Source organism: Canis lupus, chromosome 32 (assembly GCF_048164855.1).
Source record: "Canis lupus baileyi chromosome 32, mCanLup2.hap1, whole genome shotgun sequence".
NCBI classification, from domain to species: domain Eukaryota; kingdom Metazoa; phylum Chordata; class Mammalia; order Carnivora; family Canidae; genus Canis; species Canis lupus.
Genome location: NC_132869.1, coordinates 23,304,146 through 23,328,566, shown reverse-complemented (window position 1 = coordinate 23,328,566; position 24,421 = coordinate 23,304,146). Strand labels below are relative to the sequence as shown.

Sequence of the window (24,421 nt, the reverse complement as noted above, 5' to 3'; positions counted from 1 at the left end):
TCCACCATGGCCTAGTAATGAGGATACAAGTGTAAATGGGATTAAAATTTCTGACTCCTTCGGGCTTATTTTAAGAGCAGTGTTTTTAAACTGCTGGCCCCAAATCATCAGTAGGTAATGAAATCAATTTAGAGAATTATAACTAGAATTCAAATAAATGCTTATATATAAACATTCTATACACTTATATTTTTGAATGAAATATATAAAATATTATATATAATTATATATAATATATATGGAATTGAAAAAATAGAATAAGAAATTTTTAGAGTTTTTCACCTCTATTCCTGTTAAGAATCCACATTTCATGAAACTTTTGTGTATCTGTATGTGTGTGTGTGTGTGTGTGTGTGTGTGTGTGTGTGTGTATGTGTGTATGTATACTGTGTCACTGCAAAAATGTAGTTTTTACTTTGGACTATGACCCAAACACTTACAAACAGTGCTATAGGACAAAGAGAAAAAATTAGTAAACATATGAATAAATAACTAGGCTAAATTTAGATACAGTAGGTGTTGCAGGGGAAATAGGGATGATTTGTAGAAATGTAGTGAGAGACAGGATGGTCAGGACTGGTTATGAAAAGAGATGATATGGGAAGTAAGATCTGTATGATGGGAAAGACCCTGTCATATAGAGAGTAGGAAAGAGCTTTATAGGTGGAAGAACAAGCATGAATGTTCTGATGTTTAAAAAAATGTGGCCCAGTTGAGGTCTAGGTATGAAGACAGTGTGGCTAGAGATAAGTGAGAAGAATGTAAATAAATGAAGTTGAAGGGATGGGTAGATTACATAGTGCATTAGAAACCATGATTAAAAAAAATGGATTTTGGTCTATTGAAAGGGGCAGATTTGGGAAGCTTTTATATGCCAGAGAATGCCTTGATCTAATTTAAGTTTGTGGGATACCTGGGTGGCTCAGTGGTTGAGCATCTGCCTTTGGCTCAGGGTGTGACCCCAGAGTCCTGGGATAGTCCCATTAGGCTCCCCACAGGGAGCCTGCTTCTCCCTCTGCCTATGTCTGGCCTCTCATTCTGTGTCTCTCACGAATAAATAAATAAAAATACAATCTCTTTCTTAAAAGATTTTATCTACTTATTCATGAGAGGCACAGAGAGAAGGAGAGAGAAAGGCAGAGATACAGGCAGAGGGAGAAGCAGGCTCCATGCAGGAAGCTCGAGATGGGACTCTATCCCAGGACTCCGGGATCACACCCTGAGCCAAAGGCAGATGCTCAACCACTGAGCCACCCAGGTGTCCCTAAAAACAAAATCTTTAAGTTTGTGCAGGTCAGTCTGGAAGCTATGAGCATAATGAAAGTGTGTAAACCATTTAGGGAGCTATTACAGCTATCAAAGCAAAAGTGTGTGTGTGGCTACAACTAGTTGGAGGTAGTAGAGATGGAGAAAGGTAGAGAGGTAGAGAGGTTTTGGAACTAGAACAGCTATCATTTATTTACAAATTTGTGTATTTTGTATGTTTGGAGATGGTGGTAGAATAAGAGAAAGGAATCCAAGATGATGTCCAAACACTACACGATGGTGGCATCCTCTGCTGAAATGGGAAAGGACAGGATAGGAATAGGATTTGATTAGCAAGGTTTTAGTCCTAGACATTTATTTTTAACCTGTATATTCAAGATGTCTCATAGGCACATGTTTCATTCACAGCACTGGTTAAATTTTCTAATTATATATTTATTTGGGTAATTATTTCCTTACTGTAAAAAATTCCTAAAAAAAAAGTTCCTTGAGGCAGTGGTCAGGACTCTTGCATATTTTGTGTGTTATATCAAGCCTTGCATGCCTGACACAGAGCAAGCATTCAGTGTATATCTATTGAATAAATGGCATATATTTTGGTTTAATGAATACCTGAATGAATACCAGTGATCAGGTTTATTTTAGTGATCATTTTTTCCCCAAAGAATTAAGTTTTAACAAAAGAGAATTTCTACTCAAATGATGATGAAACAAGAACAGTGAGATATCTATCCAGAACCGTGAACCTGGGTCAGTCACTAGTTGATCAAATGCTTCTAGACACCAGCCTTCTAGAGCAGTGGTTCTCAAACTTTAGCACATATTGGTTTCATTTTGAGGTCTTGTTAAAGCTGGGATTGCTGAACCCTCTTCTTAGAGTTTCTGACTTAGTAGGTCTAGGTGGGACATGAGAGTTTGCATTTCTAACAACTTCCCTCCCAGGTAATGGTAGTGATGCTGATCCAAGGAAAACCAGTACTCTAGCAAAGCAAAGGTTCATAGGTTGCCAGAGGAAGTCTGCGAATGGGGTACTTATATACTTATATACTCTTTCCTGGAAGGAAATATGCACATTTTGTAGGTATATGCTACATGAATCTTTTGCTAATAGAGCCTGCCTATTTCATCAGATTCTCAAAGGCCATCAAAATTTAATTAACATTAAGAGTAGTGGTATTCAATCATGGATATATATTAAAACACTTTGGGGCTTAATACACAGTTTTAAGACAATTTGTTACACAGCAATAGATAACTGATGTACTAATCCTAAGCTTTATATTTTTTAGATAACTGCCTGAAAGTTTCCCTTTTGCTATTTTGGTGCTATTGCAGGTGATCTGATCATTTTATTCTTTATATTCATCTAATATATAAATAAATGATTAGCTAGTGAAGTAGTAGTGCTCTATGAGGGAAAGAGAACCCAGTGTTTTGCCTTATATTTTTTCTGAGGACTTACATTCAGAAGTTAAAAAAAGAAATAAATCAGAAGAGTCAACTTGTACCAATCTGAACAGCTAGAGGGCAGCTATGCTCATGACAAGACCCTGAATTGAGTCAGCAAAAAATTTAAATTCAAATACTACGGTAAGAAAAATGTGATAAAGCTCAGGTTGCCCTTTGAACCCCTGAATTGTTAGTGTGGATGACTGTTCTTTATTTCAATACCAAGTAAATAACAGGATTAAGTGAAATACTACTAGAATTTTCTTATTGGAGCCTGCATCTGGGTAGAGAGAGATCCTTATTGCTACTTACATATGGCTATGTAACAATTTAAAATACCTGAACTGGTGATGTTCCATCTGTTCATTCTAAAAAATAAAAAACAGTCACTGGGCTTTTGGGGAATCATTTCCATTTACCCAGGATTTTACTAAAGTTAAAAGACAGACTTAACAGCTACTGAACTTAATTTCAGAGCACACGTGGGGTGCATTTGGCAAATGAATCCACTGTGGTGAGGCCACACCACAGTCTAAGTTACTTTAGACCTGTTTTTGCTATGTGATTACTTTTTGAGTTGGAGAATTAGGAACCCAGAGAAAGTGGTGGACCATTTAATTAGGTTTTACTCTAATACTCATTTCTATCAAAGGAACTCAGTATATTACTCAGGTCAACATATTTTAATTACCTTTTACTGAAAGAGATTATAAGGCAAGTTAGTAGACGGTTAAAGGTTAAGATGAATAATAGCATTACAAACACTCCTGAATGCCTATTTTTCTTTCTTGTTATTTTGAAGCTAAATATTTCAGTCAGCATGTTCTAGATTAATTACACATACAGTTTACACTCTCGGTCTTCTCCAGAAATACAAAACACGTAGTTACAACTTAATCGTTGGGGGAGAGGGTGCTAACCAGAGAAGAGGAAACTGAAATGCATTTACTGTAGGTGTGAAAGGGGCTCCTTGCTTCCCAGTTTAGGTCATTTGAACATTGATAGGGGATAATTCCAAAATGTCTGAGAAATACTACATTTAGAAGGTAAAAGCAAAGGGATTATAAGAACATTTCCAGTTTCCATTTTATTTCCTTTTATATTTGTGCCCACGTGGCTACTCCCAGCTTACCTTGTAAGAAGGATTTATTTCCCATTCCCACTCCTCTCAACTTTTAATTGTAATGTGTTTCCTGAAAGCATGAACTATTTCAAAATGCACTGAGTTTTGTTCTATGCAAAGTAATAAAGATGTAAATATTAGAGGAAATTTATTTGCTCTTATTGGAATATGACTCCAAGTGAAAGAAAGAAAGAAAGAAAGAAAGAAAGAAAGAAAGAAAGAAAGAAAGAAAGAAAGAAAGAAAGAAAGAAAGAAAAGAAGAAAGAAAGAAAGAAAAGAAAGAAAAAGAAAGAAAGAAAGAAAGAAAGAAAGAAAGAAAGAAAGAAAGAAAGAAAGAAAGAAAGAAAGAAGAAAGGCTTGCCATGAATGTAATATGTTTCTATTTTTCTTTTGGATAGGAGATTAAACAAAATAAGCAAGTTTTTCATTTGTTTATAATAGAGGTTCATTTTGCTATGCCTTCTTGGCTAAATTATCCATATCTTCCATGTCACTTTTCTCCTATTGAGTTTTAGCTAATGAATTTGACTTGGACTTTCTCCTTCCACTTCCTTGAGAATTATTTTTTTTTTTAATTCTCTTCTCCTTTTTACTATTATTTTAATTTTTCTCCTATTCTTCTTTCTCATAAATAAAAAAAAATGATAGTCTCAAACTGTAGCATGCATCAGAATCACCTAGAGGTCTTATTTAAAAAACAGACTGCTGGGCCCCATATTTTGAGAACAACTTCCCTAGTGAATCCAGAACTTAAATATCAATAAATACACTTTGTTCTTGCCCTTATTTGGGGGAGTGGAGAAAAACATAAAATATAATGTATTTTGTTCTTGCCTTTATTTAGGGGAATTGAAGGGCAAATATAACACATGATATCTCAAACTGCTCCATCTAAACTGATATATTAATCCAAAAATCCAATCTCTGTTTTGGGGTGAGTCATGTGAACTGCCACTGAAAATTTAAATGAATAGAACTGTGTCTTTGCAGTAATGAACATCAAGAATTAGTGATCATTTGTTGTAGTTTTTTCATTTGTTGTCTGTTAATCTAGATTTGGAATTCCAAAATTAGGAAGATGTCACAAAAATGAAGGTGGGGCTAATAAACAGAGTATGACTGCAAGAAATATTTTACAATTTATCATGGAAGTATAGCTTGAATGTCATTGCAAACATACAATCTTCCCTTAACATTCAAACACATGCATGGGCAATACACACACATACATATACTGAATTTCTGTAGGTAAATAAAGTATTTAGGGCTTTTTTCACATTTATAATTATTAAATACTTCGTAGAACTGCTAAAACCACAACATGTGGTGAAAATAATTTTTGGGAAATGTTCTCCTTTGTGTAAGTGATTGCATCAGATTTGTGTGATTATACTGAATTGTGGCTGGAAATGAACATTTGGGAATTAAACATATATTGTGCTCGCTTCAGCAGCACACATACTAAAAAATGGGAATGAAACATAGCTATTCTTTTGCCTGTATGTAAACATAGGTATATATTTATATATGCATTCATTGGTTCAGAGCATTTGTATTAAGTGTCAAAGAAAGGGAAGAGCTGAGAGATTTGAACAAAGTTGAGTAAGAGTTCAAGGTATAGTGAATGATAGATTTGTGAAGTGTAACAGAAGAACAAATGTTATAATAGAAAGTATTATGGGAGAATAGGGACGAAGTACTTATTTCTTTCCGAGAATCTCAGGAAAAACTTAATGTAAGAACTTTGAATTAAACTTTGAAGAATACATGAGTCTTTGCTAGGGATAGCAAGTAGAGAAAAGCTTGAGCAGTGACGGGGGCATTATGCACATTGCCCTGAGACAGAAACTTATAAGAAGATTTCAGAGAAATGTCAAATAGTTGGAATAAGCTAGAGCATATAGTCTATGTATGGGGAAGGTACTAAACACTAGGACTAAAATTAGATACAGAAAGGAGAGTAAGGTACCAGTGCAGGCTATGCTAAGAAATTTGGATTTTATCCAGTGGTCAAGGAAACATATACAAAGGAAGAACCCTATCGATGAAGGTAGCAGGAAAGATGTATGTCCAAACAAGGACAATAGTAAGAAACAGAAAATTATGGAGGAGAATTTAGATAGAGAGCTTATACTATATATTTGCTAATTGGATGCTGAGGAAAGAAAGAAGTCGACCATGACTTCCCAATATTTAGTTTAGGTACCTAGAATGATTACTATGCTATTTTATAATATAAGGAAAGTAAAAGTGTCCTCAAGCACTGTTTAACTGTCTCTGTGGTATTCCAGTAGTCATTGTCAGAGTACCTAAATCTTAACAGCTTTTAGAATAGGAAAATAACTTATTAGTCATATGAAATACAGGATAGAAATTTTATTTTCAGGTACAAGACATTATCCATTAAAAGCTAATACTTTCACAAATATATACTGTACTACTTCTTTGAATCACTGAAAAGTTGTCTGTTTCTGGAATACTGGTAATTCATATTAGGGTGAGGGAAAGCCACCTGCCATCCCTTCTTGTTAAGAAACACCAACATTCCTGTTACTCATGGGAGTTTTTGTTCATTGTAGAAATTAGTAAAAAACTACTCTTGTTTACTAAAAAATGAGGACTGAAATCAATTTACAACTAGTGATTTGTGAGGGCAGACTTGAAAATCAGCAATTTGCTGACCAGTAGACCAGAAAGATGACAAGTGTGAAATAATTTGAGCTAGACCAAGTATGAGATAGATCAGAAAGACATTAAGTATGAGAATACTTTAAATGACGCTAGAGAAATTGATGGGGCAATAAGTCAATTCTGTTGGTGTAGGCAAGGTAGTCAATAAGATGGGTGAAGAGGTAATCACGCCCTCGTGTTCTCATTTTCTTTGTGGTTACAACTTCAAGAACAATGTTCTTAAACATCAGGGTGGCCTGACACCTGCATTTGGGTGACGAGCAATAGAGAGAGATCATACTTCTTTGAGAGAAGACCTAAACAATAAATATGAAGAGAGTGAAGAACACTCAAAGATATTTAATATAAAAATATTTGAATTATAAGTTAAGATTAGATAGCACAGGGAAAGTGTGAAGAAAAATTAATGGCCATAGATGTGTTTACTAGGATGATGGTATGTTGAAAAACTACAAAAGCAGTCTGAGAATTTTCTTCTATTGGTGAGGTCCAACATGATAACTAAATAGCAGACAACAAAGATCAGTCATAAAAAGGCAAACTGTTCAGAATATCATGTTACTTCAACAACAGCATTGAAGCCTTGCTATGCTCAGTAGGTGGTGCACCAACCAGCTGCCTGGTATCATCTCGGATTTTCTTAAAAATTAAAAGTATACTATCTCCCCCCAAAATCTATTCAATCCATGTTTTAGCAAGATTACCAGGAGACAAGTGGGGAAACTAAAGCTTGAGGAGCACTGATATGGGAGACTTTACTAATGCTAGGTGAAAGACAATTGTGTGTTACATATTGTAATTAATTTTATCTTGGCCTAAGTGATTAAAGTAAAACTAATTTTTCACCAATTGATTTTCACTGACTGTTTTTCTATTCAAAGATTCATTTAAGAATGTGACAAATGCCTTAGACACCTGTCTCCCATCCCACCCCTTCCTCAATGTGGATGCCATTTCAGGATAGGACTTGAAGATCAGCCACAAATCCCAATTTAAGAATCAGTGTTTAAAAGAATCCCAAACACTCTTACAGAACTATTAATTAGAAACCACCTGAATTCTTGTGGACCCAGTCTACCATCTGGCTGCTATCTTGAGGCCTAGCAGGGTTTGCTCATAATGAAGACTTTGAAGACACAGACATATGTTACACAATCAAGTGCCCTGAACAGGACTGTCCTGATTTGAGAATTGGCAGGCAACCAAATTCTGTGGATATCAAGATGACAAGCTCAATGTCTGCAGTCAACTGGAATAACCAATTAAACATTTTAGTCACTTATAGGCATCTAGACATTTTGGTGGTATTATAAATCATTTCCAAGTTCTTGTTTACTAAATTATAATCTTCAAATCTGTCATAATGGCTAATATTTGTTGAGTATTTATTATGTGCTAGGATATCATCCCCGTTCACACCCATCTCTCTCTGTCTTATTATTTCTCCTTACAATAATTTATAAGGTAGGTATTTTTGTCCCTTGTTAATACATGTGGAAAGTAAGGCTTGTTGAGTTTAATAAATTGTACAAAATAAGAGCCAAGAAGTTAATGGAAAGTAGCAAAGACTGAACTCAGACCTTGGTCTAAATTACTGCAAAGCCTACATTTGTACCTGCCAGAGTAAAGACTACAAGAGTTTTTAGAATAAATTATTTAGAAAAAATTCCATAAACCAACTTTGTTTCACATTTTTCTCCCTTCCTGTGCTCCCTTTTCCACATAAAGTACATCTTCTTTTAATTTGTAAAATTTATGCTGGTTTTATTCAGTAAGTTATCACCATGTGATCAAATGAATTACTATCACACTTGTAAGGTGGCCAATGTCAAATGTTAACAAAATAAGTTGGCGCATACAGATTGAGTAAAGTTTGGGAAAAGCTGTTTCATTTTAAATTAGATTACTTCTTTTATAGCAGTTCATGAAGTTCATGAAGTAGAGCAAAAAGCTCCAAAGAGCTACAAGTCCTGAAGTTCTAACTGGCTCCTCTCTGCTGACCTGACTTCATCACAGCCTTTCACAAGTTGGGCTGTTACTTTAGTCACAAGACGAACTATGTAGCCCAAATTATGTAATAACAGAATCTTTCTAGATCAACAGTCCAAAGCATTACTCCATAGTCAATATTAACAATGTTCTAGAAGGCAAATAGGAAGAGTCAGACATTACTATCAATGTGCAAAAGAGCCTTCCAGATAAGTGTTTTAAGTATATGCTCTCTACCTATGAGGCATTCTTAGTCCTCATTTTCTCTAGTAATTATTATTCATGCCACATTTTTTAAAAGGGTAGAGTACTTTTCTTGAGGCCACCTATTAGACTGAAATACTGAAAAGAAAGAAGGGAGAGAAAGTGAGTAGATTCACATGAATACTCTCCTAGGGGTTTAAACCTTAAATGACCCCTGAAGGAGACTGCTTTGAGAATTTGACAGATCTTTTCCTCTTTATATAAAAACAGTGATAGTCTCATCCCATTAGCATAGTGCTTTTGTTTGAAAAGTACATTTAACATATTGTGCAATCCTCTCACCAACCTGGGGACTCCTATGGCCTTTTTCATAGAAAAGAAAATCAAGGTTTGAAGGAGCATAATTGCCCAAGGTTGCAGAGCATGATAAAGCTTTCTGAAGTTAGGTTTCCCAGACTCAGATATCTTGTTGCTTCCCAACTTGCAATTCCACAAATGTTTAGTTTGAACATGGCAGGTATTCTATCCTTGTCTCCAAGGTGCCATCTATAGGATTGTCCCATTTGCAATTCACTTCAAGTAAACAAACACATAGTGAGTTTCTATTACGGTTCAATAAGTACAAAGATGAAGGAAAACAATCTTTGAACTCAAAAGTCTTCTCTTCTGGTGTAAGAAGTAGATGCGTAAATCATAAACTGCAATCCATGTTACTCCCTTTCTATATTTATTATGCCTTCTTGAAAATCTGTGTGAATGTGCAAATGTAATAACTATTGAGTTGTACACTTTAAGTTGGTTGAACTGTATGGTATATGAATTACTCATTACTAAAACTGCTATTTAAAATTAATTAATTAATTAATTAAACTGCTATTTAAAAAATAAAATTTAAAAAGGAGACTCTTGTCTCAAAAAAAAGCTAAGGTAATTGCAAGATTATTAACTCTTGATCTTGGATCTGATTTTTGATGATACAATCTCAGCATTTTGGGATACTCTGCTTATACAAAATTTTTAATCTATAATCAGTAAGCATCTAATCAAAGTTATAGACACTTTATCTGTAGCATTCCTATTTTCCTTGATGTTTTGAACAAATATTGAATTTTTGAGGTTAAATTCCTTAACAGAAATACTATGTTTAATTTTCTAAAGTAACTACTTATTTTTAAAAGTAAATGTAACATAAATGTAACATAAAACATCCATTAGTTACACAAATGTTTCTACATGAGCAAAGAGAGGACTTGCCTAAATAAAATGTGTACTGGAAAGTAGTGCCACCTTGGAATGGTTTAAAATAATCAGATTCTTCCAAAATGTGGGCAGGAGTCTCCCTGTCCATTGCCCACCCCTCTGATCCAATGTGAATGTTTCACGTTACAGGTCAGAGTGATGACACACAAAGTTGCTGACTTCTTGGAATGTTCTCAACATCACACAGTAAAAGATCACAAGTGGAAGTCTCTCCTCCTCTGCTTCCTACTCCAATGAGCTAGGATTCCCCAGTAAAGTCTTTATTTAACAAGGAGTTACTGTACTATTTTCCTATTTTGTAGGTATCACTATAGGCAAAAAAATTATGTTGTGGTGAAGAAGACAGACTGTTCAGAAGCAATAAAATGTACACTCACAGACACAAATAAAAGATAGTAATTGCTTGCTATACAACCGATTAAAGTAATAAGGTTTTTCCTGGCAGTGACTTTGGATCCTGAGAAGAAATGACACTAAACTGAGCCCCACATGGCTACTGCTGAAGACTGCTGGGAAGAGAAGTCAAGGAAATAAGGCAGCTGGTGGGAAAGCCCAAAGAACTTAGAATGTGATGTGGAAAAGAAAGGAATCCACAAAAACCATACATGTTTGACTTGAGCAACTGAATAAATGGTCACGTCAGTACTGCAATATGTGCAGGAGGAAGAAGTGGGTTTTGACAGGGGAAATTAAGAATTCTTTGTCGATTTTATAAAGTTTGAGATGCCAGAAAGACATTTGAGAAGGATGGGGGAGTGTAAGGAATAGAACCAAGGGAGCACATGCTAGTTGAAGAAACGTATTGGCCTAGTGTACTGGTGCTTGCCATTTGACTTAAGAGTCTCCTAGATTTCAGAGAGAGAACTGAAGCAGAGTGGTGTGAAAGGATGTGGTTGGTGGGAGGCAAAAAAAAAAAAAAACCAAAGAGAATGGGGTTGATACATGATGTTTACATTTTAGCAACGGTAAAACAAACAAACAAAACAGTGATACAATGAGCACGAACTCTGAACCAGTCTTACCTATTAATCTATTTTCATATTACAGTCAAAATGCTTATTCTAAGTTGCAAATCTGAACAAGATATGTACCTCTGAAATCCCTTTACTGTTTCTTGTTTTCTTTTTTTTTTTTTTTAAGATTTTATTTATTTATTCAGGAGAGACACAGAGAGGGAGAGAGGCAGAGACACATGCAGAGAGAGAAGCAGGCTCCATGCAAGGACCCCGATGTGGGACTCGATCCTGGGTCTCCAGGATCACGCCCTGGGCCAAAGGCAAGCTCTCAACCACTGAGCCACCCAGGCATCCCTGTTTCTTGTTTTCTTAGCAGAGAGTCAAACTCCTCACCATGGCCCACCAGGTCCTGCATGCTGGTCCCTGACAATTTCTCCAGCCTCTCTTCTTGCTACCTCTTGCTCACAGGACTGCCTGCACTTTTCTCAAATGTACCTTGTGCTCACTCTAATCGCCAATGCTCTGTCCTCTGCCAGGACAGCACAAAGATGCTTCTTGCTCATCTCTTCCCAGAACTAACTCCTACTTGTACTTCAGATCTTTGTCAGAATAATAACACTTTTTCAGAGGAAGTTCCTCTAGAAAGTCTGCATTGTCCTCCTGTCCCAAATCTGAGTTAGATGCTTTTCCTCCAGACATTCTATTATCATTAACCTCAATCACCTCATATCAACTGTGGCTTCCCTCCATAATTTTGTTGAGGGCAGGGACCATGGACATCTTGTTCACTGCTCTATCCTCCACCCTGAGTACAAGGATGGATATTTAGCATTTAGGGGCTCAATATATATTGTTGAACAAATGGAAAGAAAGTTTTCCTCTAGACTGTAAGTTGCTAGAGGACAGGAAACCTAGGCTGGCTTCTGCTTCTCTAACGCTAAACAATGTGAGAGCTCAAAGGATATTTGACAAAATATTTTAACTTAGAATTCTATTTTATTTTTTAAAGATTATTTATTTAAGATATATATCTTAAATATATATACATATGTATATATGCATATGTGTATATATTTATTTATTTATTTATTTGGAGAGAGAGAGAGAATGTGTGCACTCACATGCATGCATGCATGTGAGCAGGGAGAGGAGCCCAAAGGGAGTGAGAGGAATGGGGAAAGAATCCCATGCAGACCCCATGCGGAGTGCACAGCTGACCACTCTGGATAGGGGGCTGGATCTCACCACCCTGAGATCATGACCTGAGCCCAAACCAAAAGAGTTATAAAATTAATCTACTGAGCAACCCAGGTGCCCCTAGAGTTCTATTTTAAGATCTCTATTTCCCTGATGAGATTTGGACTTATTGAGAACAAAGTTTCTGGCAAAGAGCCTTGCCATTGTCTTTTTGAAAACTTTGGTCAGATTTTAACTTTCATAGCCATGGATACAATTTTCAACTCTATGTAGACAAATTTCTGGACTAATATTAGTTACTCACGCTTCAATATGGCTTGCTTTGGTAAATGAACTGCCATATGGTACGCATACATCTGAGTATTATACTATGAGTGAAATACTTATGATCGTGCAACTTAGATGATTTGATTAAACATGTATGTTTTTTAGGGCTTTTATATACTCAGAGACGTCTATTTGCCTACAATGTGGAAATAAATTTTAGAATTAATCACAGCATTTTAATGCATCAATTCTTTACATTTAAAATCAAGAACAAAAAAATCACAATTTACCTAAAACACGTGTTCTAAGACATATGGATATTTATAATTACCTTCCAGTGCATATTTCATATCTTGAGCAAAAAGGGTCCACATAATTTCAGCACTTATTTTTCCCATGTTCAGTTCTTGAGGAAATCTAAAACAAACATATATATTAGTACATCAAAATGAGAAATGTGCCTAAAAAATGAAATATGTCGCTTGACATATATGCCACAGTAATTGTTATATAGTTCATACTTTTATTTATTAGATTTTTCTTCATAGACTTTCACAGGTAGAGGAAAAGCTACGTACCAGAGTGTGGAAATAAACACAGTTATTTGGTGCTGGGAAAATAGATACCCTAACATGAATCTGAAGTAGTGATACCTGGGGCTTCTGATGGATGTCTTAGGCTATGCATTTGTTCTAAAGAGTCCCTTTAGTTTTACCAAGCACTCTATTTTCATATATCTCAATTTTGAAGATAGAGCATAATACTCTGAGTACCAGACACCAGGTAATACCCAAAACAACACCTTACATTCATCTGTTAGCCATTTTCCTTAAAGCACACTTGAGTGCTTCCATTCTTTATTTGCTTAAAATAAACTTTTTGAGAAGGCTCCTCACTGCCCTGGTAAAATGGCCCACTGAGGACCCATTAATCAAGACTCGAGAAATCCCGAGCATGTCTGTGTTTTAGATCAAATAAACTTTAGGATTAAGATTCCTACTGCTACTAAATATGCATTCTGTTTGTATGTGTTTTCAGTCTTAGGATAAGTCTCCTAGTAATATAAACCCAATGGATACAATGACTAAGTCTTTTCATTATACTGAAAATACCACATGCCAATAACCAAAAACATTGCTACAGGTTATCTATCACTCCGGTGATACATTTTGAAAAACATGAATCAGCCTTACTTTTACACACAATAAATTTAGGACTTTCAGAACTGTACCAGTTCCACATTTTTAAGGAATCTAAATCCTCAGAAAGAACAACTGAAGCATTTTGATGGCAGAGGGTTGTCTTAACTTTATGTTAAGACTGAAAGCATTTTCTGTTCTAACAAATATTTAATATATACATATATACAAAAAATAATATATACTAAAATATGTTAAGAAACAAAAATAGCTCTCACATTCTTTTATATTTTTGAGTTTAAATCAAAAAAAGAGTAATACAATTCTGAATGCAGTAGGAAGTGTTGCCTAATTAACAGGACCTCAATATGACCTCAAGTAAGAAAAACAAAACACTGACACAGAAAAAAACTATTCTAGCCCAACTTTTCACTGAAAGCAAGTGTTTCATCAGATATCCCTTACCAACTGCCATCAATTTGTCTAATAATGTCAATTGATATTTCAAAGCTTAAATGCAGAATCTGTACATTTATCAAGTATTTAAACTCAGAATACTTTCTATGATGGGAAAATTAATATAACCCGAATATATGCAAATTAGTTTTCAATATTAAAGTTTACTCTATGGATATAAAAATAACCTTAGGCAAGCAATTTATTTCAACAGTTTTCATTGTGGATAGCCACTAATATCACACAATATGTAGCATATTAATTTTTATGTAACAATTATGTAGCAACAAAATTATAAGTGATAGAACATAACGAGAGGGCTTTAAGCTCATAAAAGGAGGAAATTGGTTATTTTAATTTTTAAATCAGGAATAAAGAACATATTAAGTCACTTTATAATGATCTGATATTAGAAAAACACAGACATTATGTAAAAAGAAAACTGAATAATATCTCTCATAAAAATAGTTGAAAAATTCCTCAATAAAAATGGCAAATAAGATCCTACAATATATAAAAAGGATTATACATCATGATCAAGAGAGAGTTATCCCAAAAATGCAATGTTGGTTCAACATTCAAAAATGAAGCAGTGTAATTTATTGTATTAATGGACAAAAAGAGAAAAACTTGTTGTCATCTCAGTAGGCACAGAATAAGTATCTGACAAAGCTTAACATTCATTCATGATAAACAAACAAATAAAAACTCTGAAAACTAGAAGTTAGAGGGTAGTCAACCTTACAAAGAGAATGTACAAAAACCTACAACTAACATTATACTTAATGGTCTCATACTAAGTCCGGGATCATAGTAGTTATATTTATATCACTACTCCTATTAGACATTATACTGGCATTCCTAGAGATTAAGAAAAGACAAGAAAAACAAATAAGACGGGGCATATAGATAGCAAAAGAAGGAATAAAATTCTATTTGCAGACAATTATTTATGTAGGGAATCCTCAGGGAAAAAAAAAAAACCTAAAAACTAAAAATTAAGCCACTAACTTGGTCCAGCAGGGTCATGGAATATGAAGTCAATATACAAAATAATTGTATTTCTATACACTAGCAATGAACCATTGGAGTTTGAAATTTAAATAATAGTATCATTCATAATAGCACCAGAAGCTATAAAATACTTAGGTATAAATCTGAGAAAATATGTACAAGATTTATATGAAGCAAACTACAAAGTACTGAGAGATACCAAAAAAACCCCTAAATAAATGAAAAAAAAATATATTGTACTTGTGAATGGATATACTCAGTATTCTTAGTATGTCAAATTTTCCCTAGTTGATTTAAAGATTCAATGAATCTCAATCAGAATTTCAGTAGGATTCTTTTTTGGTGGAACCTGACAAAGTGATTCTAAAATTTACATGGTAAAGCAAAAGATGAAGAAAAGTGTTGTTAAAAGAAAAAAAAAGCTAAAGCATTACATCACCTGTGTTCATAGCTTACTATAAGATATAGTAATTAAGATGATGCATCTTCAAATTCAAGGTTAGTTAATTTTCAGTAAGATGTCCCACTGATTCAATGGGGGAAATGGTAGCTTTCAACAAATTATCCTAGACTAATTTGGTAATCATACGCAAAAAAATAGACATTGACCCATACTTTACAAAATATAAAAATTAACTCAAAATGGATTACATACCTAAATATAAAACCTTAAACTATAAAACCTTCTAAAACAAAACATGGTAGCAAATCTTTATGATTTTGTATTAGGCAATGGTTGCTTAGATGTGATGCAAAAAAGTTCAAATTATAAAATACTGATAAACTGGACCTTATGAAAATTAAAATCTGTTTTTCAAAAGTACTGTTGAGAAAATGATAACATAAGCAATGGTATAGGAGCAAACAGCTTGCAAAACACATATCTGATAAAGGAATTTTACCGAGGATATATAAATTATTCCCTAATCTCTATAACAAAAAAAATTACCAAATTCAAAAGCGGGCAAAGAATCTGAATGACACTTCAGCAAGGAAGATAATTAGATGAAAAATAAGCATGTGAAAATGTGTTCAACATTACCATTAGGTACTTTCAAATTAAAACTATAATGTGATACCACTATACGTCTACTAGAACAGCTTAAAAACAAAATGAAACAAAACAAATCCTGACAATACCAAGGGCTAGCAAGGTTGCAGAGAGCTAGAGTGCTCATACATTTTTGGCTGAGAAAATGTTAGAATCAGACTGGAAAGCAATTTGGCAATTTCTTATAAAGTTAAACTTACATTTAACCAGCAGTCCCCCCTAGGTATTTATCCAAGAGAAATGAAACTATATTTATAGCAAAAATTGTACATGTTGCTTAATTCTTAATCACCAAAAACTGCAAACATCAATGTCCTTCAACTGATGAATGGATAAATCAGCAGGAGTAGATTCATAGATTCACAGAATGTAATTTAACAAGCAATAAAAAGGGATAAAATATCAATACATGTAACAATGCAGATGAGTACTCAATGAATAATGCTGAATGAAAGAAATTGGATTTGAAAGCCTACGTACCATGATTCCAATACATTGAAAAGACAAAAAGCAGCAGAAAATATATCAGCAGTTGCCAGTGGCTTGTGTGAAGAACAGTTGATTATAAAGGAGTATGAAGAAACTTTTGGGGTAATAAACATATTTTATATCTTAATGCTGATTAGTTATATAACTATGTGGTTTTTATTTCATCAATTTCTAAACTAGTTAATGCTTCTGAGGGAGAGGGTCATCACATATCCAACATGCTTTCCTAGTAAACACATGTGTATATCATAAGAAATTCACTGAGATAAAAAAAATATCAATTGATGGAAGAGATAAGCTCTGTAACCCAGTTAATGGTTGTAATTACCAGAAAAAAAAAGACTCCAAACGTATCCTAAAATATTTTTTCCTTTAATATGGATGCTTTAATGAGATTACTTCAAAACAAGAAATCTAAAAATTAGCTGTTTATCTCAAGACTTTCTCAGTTGCATAATCCATCAATGTCAAGTGTAATTTTCATTCCTGAAAAACTGTGGGTTAAAGGATCTTATCACTAGTATTAAATCTTCAACATGGCAAAACCTAAACCAAACCAAGCCACCATTTAAAATAAAAACAACACACTAGGAAAACATATACAATATATATAAAAAGCAAAGGGATTGTATTAATATAAAAGAAACTGTTACAAATCAACAGGAAAAAGATGAATATTAGAAAAAATGGCTAATGGAATGAATGGTTGCTTTAAAAAGAGGAACACAAAAGCTTAAAAAACATAGGAAAAGAGATATTTAAACCTTTATAATAATGAAATTTTCATAAAATAGTGAACATTTTTAACTGAAAAAATTTGAGATTAGAAAACATTAAAATATGGTAAAAAAAAAAAAGGGATCCCTGGGTGGCGCAGCGGTTTAGCACCTGCCTTTGGCCCGGGGCGTGATCCTGGAGACCCGGGATCAAATCCCACGTCGGGCTCCCGGTGCATGGAGCCTGCTCCTTCTCTGCCTATGTCTCTACCTCTCTCTCTTTCTCTCTCTCTCTCTGTGACTATCATAAATAAATACAAATTAAAAAAATATATGGTAAAAAAAAAATTAGGACTTCGAGCCTGTTTTTTAAAGGTCTTCTAATGACACTCTATGGGCTTCCAATGCTCATGCAATTCCAATACCTTGTTACTCCCATTCCCTTCTGTCCTGTATCCCAGGAGTCCCCTCTCTGGGCTACATCATCCTGATGTTATATGAAATCACAGAATAATATGCAACTATCAAAAAGAACAGGATAGATTTACTTGTATTGACACAAAAAGATGCCTATCAGGCAGTGTTACATAACAAAGCAAATTACAAGTAAGTATACATAATACGATCAATATATTGCAAAACAAATATAATTTATATATATTTAATATGTGCATAATAAACATTAAATCAATCTTAATGCTTATATGTACAGACAACATGAGCTAGAAAAAAATATACCCAACTACTGAAAATGTATAAGGCTTAAGTGAGGTGGGTTCTTATATTTTTTTATTTTCTTTACAAAAATGATGCATAAACATAAGAACTTTTATTTTCTGCCTTATGGCTCTGTGAAGCTGAATAAGATATTTTTTATAACCACAGAATTATATATATATATATACACATATATTTTTTACCACAAAATTTTTAAAATCACTTCTCTTTTGAAATAAAATCAATAGGAATTCTACCAAGTATATATTTTTAAAATTTTTATTTCTCACAAATCTGTATTTGATTATTAATATTCTCATTTGACAAGTAAGTGATTGGTGCTCAGAATTTCAGCACTGAGCTATTTTCCCAGAGTTCATGATCTCTCCAATAAAGCAGAAAATATTTAATGATGTTTCTCTTCTTTCTTTCTTTTTTTATACTTAGAAGAGATATAAAGGTAACTCTGATGATATTCATTTTAGATTCAAGAACATTAGAGATTAAGAAATGTGTCCTAGGGAAGCCTGAGTGGCTCAGCAGTTGAGCATCTGCCTTTGCCCAGGGCATGATCCTAGAGTCCCAGGATCGAGTCCCACATCAGGCTCCCAGCATGGAGCCTGCCTCTCCCTCCTCCTGTGTCTCTGCGCCTCTCTCTCTCTCTCTATCATAAATAAACAAATCTTTAAAAAAAAAATACTCTGTATGGCCACTGGCATATGGTGAGCACTCAATAAAGGTTTGCTGATAATAAAATTTTAACTATAAATGAAACAGATGAAAACACTATTTAAGTTCCGTTGATTTCTAATGTGAACAAAATTATCATAGAAACCAAATGGAAAAAAAAAAAAGAAACCAAATGGAAGTTTACATTTGAATTTGCTAGTTTTTAGTCTCCAGAAAAAAAACAAGTTGCTAATAAGATTAACAGCAATAAACTTGATTGCGGAGGGAAATTCTTAGTACTCACAGGAGTAAACTGGTTTCACAAACTTCAGAAATCACCAGTAGACTCTAATGATTTATATGCTAATCACAAATTCCAAACTCTGAAACAAGTAGTTTGGAAGAGGTTTTGACTTCCACAACCATTCCCTAACTTCCCAAGTATTATATATACTTAAAAGTTAAAACAAACACACATATGACATATTACCCTTTCATATTTCATTATTCATATTTTAAAAATATAATTGGCTCTCCTCATACTGATCTGAATTTGTGAGGTTTTGCTGTACACAAATTAAATTCTCTAATATATAGCTCCACATCTTCATTTTCAAAGCAGTTATAACTTAACTTAGTCTATCATTTCTAAAAGGAGGCTTAATGAAACAGCTGATCTATTCCAACATTATTAGAATGTCTCCTGTTTTTAATTTGTAGCAATTAATAAAAAACATAAATGTTTTAAATCTTGAATCCCATGAGATGTAATTTAATAACCCAATTTATTATCTGCAAATCTCTTAGTGAAATAAGAAAAACAATCTACTACTGCCAAATTTGATAATACCGATTCATTAGTCACAACAGACAAGATTAGACTCCATTAAACGCGAATTCTTATTTTGATATGCAAAGGTTGTCTTTGAAGAAAAGTATTCTTTGTTACAAATGAGTAAGCAATGGTTCTGTTACTGCATGTCATACATGCAACTGAAACTTCATTATCACTGTCAGAATTCATGAGACATTTACTTTGCTGCGCTCTTTTCACATTATTTAAAAAAATCAGCTTTTGTTAATATGTTCTCCATTTAAGAATACTTGGCATACATTAGTGCAATTAATGGCCATCATTATGAAGAGAAGGAACAGCCAAGAGGAATGAACTTAATTGAGCAGGACTTTACCAGTAAATTATCAACTAGCCTTACAAGTTAAAGTTGTATTAAAGGGAATCTAAAACATATCAGAATATTGCAGTTAAGGATCAAAGTCAGCTTAAGTATTCAGAGAGCAAACTCATCTAATTGAACATTTCCTTGGGTGACAGGAAGGAAAGGAAAGTTTTTCCTTTTGTACTTAAATTCTCCTGTACCAAAACCAAATAGATCACCAACACTGTTAAAACCCAATTACCCTTTTATCTTTTTTCTCTTTATTTACATTTACAACCTAAGGCATTATTTTAATGAACTAAGATCTTTAAATACATATTTCATTTAAATATGAAAAGTAAAGTTAGATCTAGGTTAACTATTAACATTTTGTAAAGCAATGAAAATGCCACCTCTCAGCAGAGAGGTGGTGAAAATGGCCAGAAATGACCTACAACCTTGGGCTATGTGTGTGTGTATATGTGTGGGGTGGTGGGGAGTAATAAATGGAATTTACTGAGTCCAGATAATTGTTCCTCAAGCTCCCCTGGTACCTCCAGGTTAGAGACCTGGAGAAGAGCAACTCCACATATTTGCATTGTAGGGCAGGAAGCTTGAGGCAGTAGAACAGAGATTCACATCTATGGAGCATCTACGCAATGCCAGGCTCCAGGCTAACCACTTTGTATACAGTATCTCCTCAAATCCTGATAATGGCCCTATGTTTTAAGTTTCACCTCCCAAATTTTGAAATGTGTAAATCAGACTGAAAGACAACAAAACTTTTCTAATTTCTCATGGCTCCTCTGTCTCAAAAAATATTAGACCACTAAACCACTCAAGCCATCTTTTTCTCTGAATACTTAAAACACAGTCCTTTTTTGTTTACTTATCATGTATTTATCTCATTCAAAAATATTAAGACAGTTTACAAGATTAGTAAAGTGTGATTTGCCTTGAAAGTAGAGAAAGGAAAAATGAAGCTATAAAAATAAAATGAGATTAGACATAGAAATGTATGCTGTTAGGTTCTATAGGTATTAAATGTGGACCTCAGTTCTAACATTTCTGGCACCTAATCCACAGTGAAAAATTGATCATTTTTATCTATCTCAATTGTTCAGGAAGCAAAGTTCTTTTAAGCAGTGAATTGAGGGGGGAAAATTTCATAGTTTCTCCTTAGGGTGCTAGTAAGTACACACTATTTATTAACATTTTCCTCTGATAAATAACACATTGTGTATACTTTTTTATTGGTTTATGTACAACTGCAATTGGTGCCATGTGGCATATGTTGCACTTCAAAGTTTTTGTGAGTCATTATTGATACAGGTTTATTGTGCCCAGATCTAGATTAATCATGAAAACATCAGAAATGTTTGGGTTGAACTGAGGGATTAATACCCATCATTTTCCTCATGGGATTTTTACTTTACAATTAATCCTGTTGTTAATTCAAAGAGTCATTGAGATTCTGGTTCTGCCACTTACTAGTTGTGTGATCTAGAAAGTTACTTAGCCTCTGTGGGGCTTTAGTTTCTATCATCCACAATTTGGGGATGATAATAGTACTGATATCATTGGAAATTAGTTTAGGATTAACTCAATCGTTAAACTGTAAAAATGCTTATTATAGCACCTGGCTCCATTTAATTCCCTGTAGTTCCCTACATGATAATGGTAATATTTAGAACATATAGAAACTAAATTATCTGGTAAGCATAATAAACCTTTGAAATCCAAGATGAACCTTTTCTTTATGATGTGCATGCAGAGTGATAGAAAATTGAAATCTTCACAAGTGATTGAATTAGTACAACTCGTAGTAAGCATTTTTACTTAGAAAACCATTTTACTTTTAGAAAACTATTCTTAATCTTCTCAGATAATATATGGTTTGGGGAATTTGCAGAGCAACACCTGATCTGTTTTAAAATTCAAACTGACTGTAATTAGCATGAATAAAAACTTTCAAAATAGCTTCTTTTGTACCTTTAGTCAGATACTTTTAGCTCAGATTTTTGGATTTTCTTATATCTATTCTCCACACTGTAAACCCCAGCTTTGCAGAGCTGATTCCTTATAGGAAATAAATTCCTTATAGGAACTAAATTGTTCGCTCATTTTCTGACAATTCAAATTGAAGCACTGCTTTACACTTCAGCAGCAACCTAACTGTGCCTACAGTGGAATACATGTGTCATTCCATGTTATGCTACTTTGGTTATAAGAATCAGAGACTCAAGTTAACTGGAAATAATTAACAGGTAATTTTTGTAATCATAATTTGCATAAAAGAGAAATAAGATAAACTGCATTGCCATATTTATTGAAACCCAAGGAAAGGTGAACTCAGTTTAACAGATAGAACAATGACTAGTAGAGTCAGTCCTCATAGAACCATGGACAAGTATCTCCTTCAGAGTTGAAGGCAGTCAGAGGAGTGCAGTACATGACCAAAGATGAGATCCTCACTCAAGAAATCCACCAATACCATGACTCTGTTACTCTTATAATTGCTGCTTTTCTTTCCAAGTATCCTTTTTCCTCTTTCACTGACAATTGCCTTATTCCCCTTACATGTTGTTTATCTCCTGTCGTCTGTTTATATGTCATTTAGATTTATTCCTAATTTTAGATCACTTACTACACTTATTCCCCAAACTGTAACCTTTCAATGTCTATTCTCCTTGTCAACTGTCTCATTCTCTGAATTTCTTAGCCTAGCTCCAGAAAACAAACCAAGTTTTTCTCATTAGGTTATCTCAACAAGGGGCTATGCAGGGAAGAATTTAATTCCAGAATGACTTGTGATGTGGCAGGCACAATGATTAACCAATGAAGACCAGTGTTTAATTTTGCACATATCTCTTTTCCAATTAAACCTTCAGGGCTCCAACTCTGCCTAGTGCCTGACATATATTGAGTATTTAATATGTATTTGTTAAATGTAAATGAGAATGTTAATGAAAAGTAATAAAAGTAAATAGAACAAGAAATAAAAAATGGAATAAAAATCTTCAAGCTAAAAGAAAAAAATTAAAAAATACCCTATGTTTTCTGTCCTTATTCTATTTCAGGATAATCGAGTAAGTAGCCCTAGTTGATAAAGGGAAGTTCTTCTTTACAGAAAAAATCTAACTAATAAATATTGAAGGAGTAATATAAAACCACAATTTTGTAGTCCTTAATGGAATTACTGATTTTGAAATTATTATAAATACATAAAAGTATTAGAGGAGAAATGAATACAGAACTTTGGAGTGGAGGGATGAGGTTGCCAGCACTGCCTAATCTTAGCATCACATCACCACAGAGGCAACAACCAGACTTAATGTGATCCTTGACTTCATGGAGCATGAAGTACACAGAGCCACCTATTTGATATCTTGAAAAAGATAAATAAAAGGAACCTGAAAGAGCTTTTGGAGCTCATGTTCAAATATGGGGAGTATCATAAATTGAGGAACAAGTTAAATATAACAAAGAGGCAAAAAAATTCAGAAAGTGCACCATTCTAAAGGACAATGAACATGGCTTCTATAAGAAGTCAGTGACAGGATGCCTGGGTGGCTCAGCAGTTTAGCGCAGCCTTCAGCCCAAGGCGTGATCCTGGAGTCCTGGGATCGAGTCCCGCATTAGGCTCCCTGCATGGAGACTGCTTCTCCCTCAGCCTGTGTCTCTGCCTCTCTCTCTTTCTGTGTCTCTAATAAATAAATAAAAAATCTTTAAAAAAAAAAAAAGTCAGTGGCATGGATAAAAGAAAAGAGAGCTGAACTAGAATAAAAGAGTTATGCTACATAATTACCAAATATAGTCTGTGAGCCTTATTTGGACCTGATTAAAACAAATGTAAGAAGGCACTTAAAAAAATAGTATTTAATTGTGGAACAGAGTACACAATGCCATGACAACACTGGTAATGTTTCTGGTTGTGATAATGACATTGTGATATGCAAGAAAATAGCCATCAATTGTAGAGATGAATACTGCAGTATGTAGAGATGAAATAATGTAATATCTGAGATCTTGATGTGGACAATAACTAAGCAAACAAAAAAAAGCTCAAGGTATATATGAAGAAAATATGACAAAATCTTAGTAATTTTTCAAAGTGAGTGATGGATATAAGGCTGCATTATATAGCCTCTCTACTTTTTAGAATGATGAACATTTTTGGAAGACCTTTTAAACTTATTATTAAAATTTTTTTGAATATAGTTGACACATTAGTTTCAGATGTACAACACAGTGATTCAATATCTCTATATGTTACGCTACGTTCACCACAAGTGTAGCTACCATCTGTCACCACACAATGCTATTAAAATATTGACTATATTCTCTGTGCTGTGCCTTTCATTCTCACGACTTATTCATTCTGATACTAGAAGCTTGTAATTCTCACTCTCTTCAGCCATTTTGCCTATTTCCCTTATCCTCCTCCTCTCTAGCAAAATCAGTTTTTTTCCTTTGTATTTATAAGTCTGATTCTGCTTTTTGTTTATTCTTTCTAAGATTCTACTTATGAGTGGAATCAATGGTATTTGCTTTTCATAGTCTGCCTTTTTTCACTTAACCTAATACCCACAAGGTTCATCCATGTTACTG

At 34.0% G+C, this 24,421-nt stretch overlaps 1 protein-coding gene across 1 annotated transcript in view; it reads right to left on the bottom strand.

Annotated features, from left to right (window-relative positions):
* The window catches only part of UNC13C (unc-13 homolog C), a 548,174-nt gene that overhangs the window by 170,130 nt on the left and 353,623 nt on the right, over window positions 1-24,421 (bottom strand). The window contains exon 18 of the mRNA XM_072808724.1: window positions 12,734-12,819. Within this exon, the coding sequence (XP_072664825.1) occupies window positions 12,734-12,819 (86 nt within the window). The remainder of the gene's footprint in view (window positions 1-12,733; window positions 12,820-24,421) is intronic.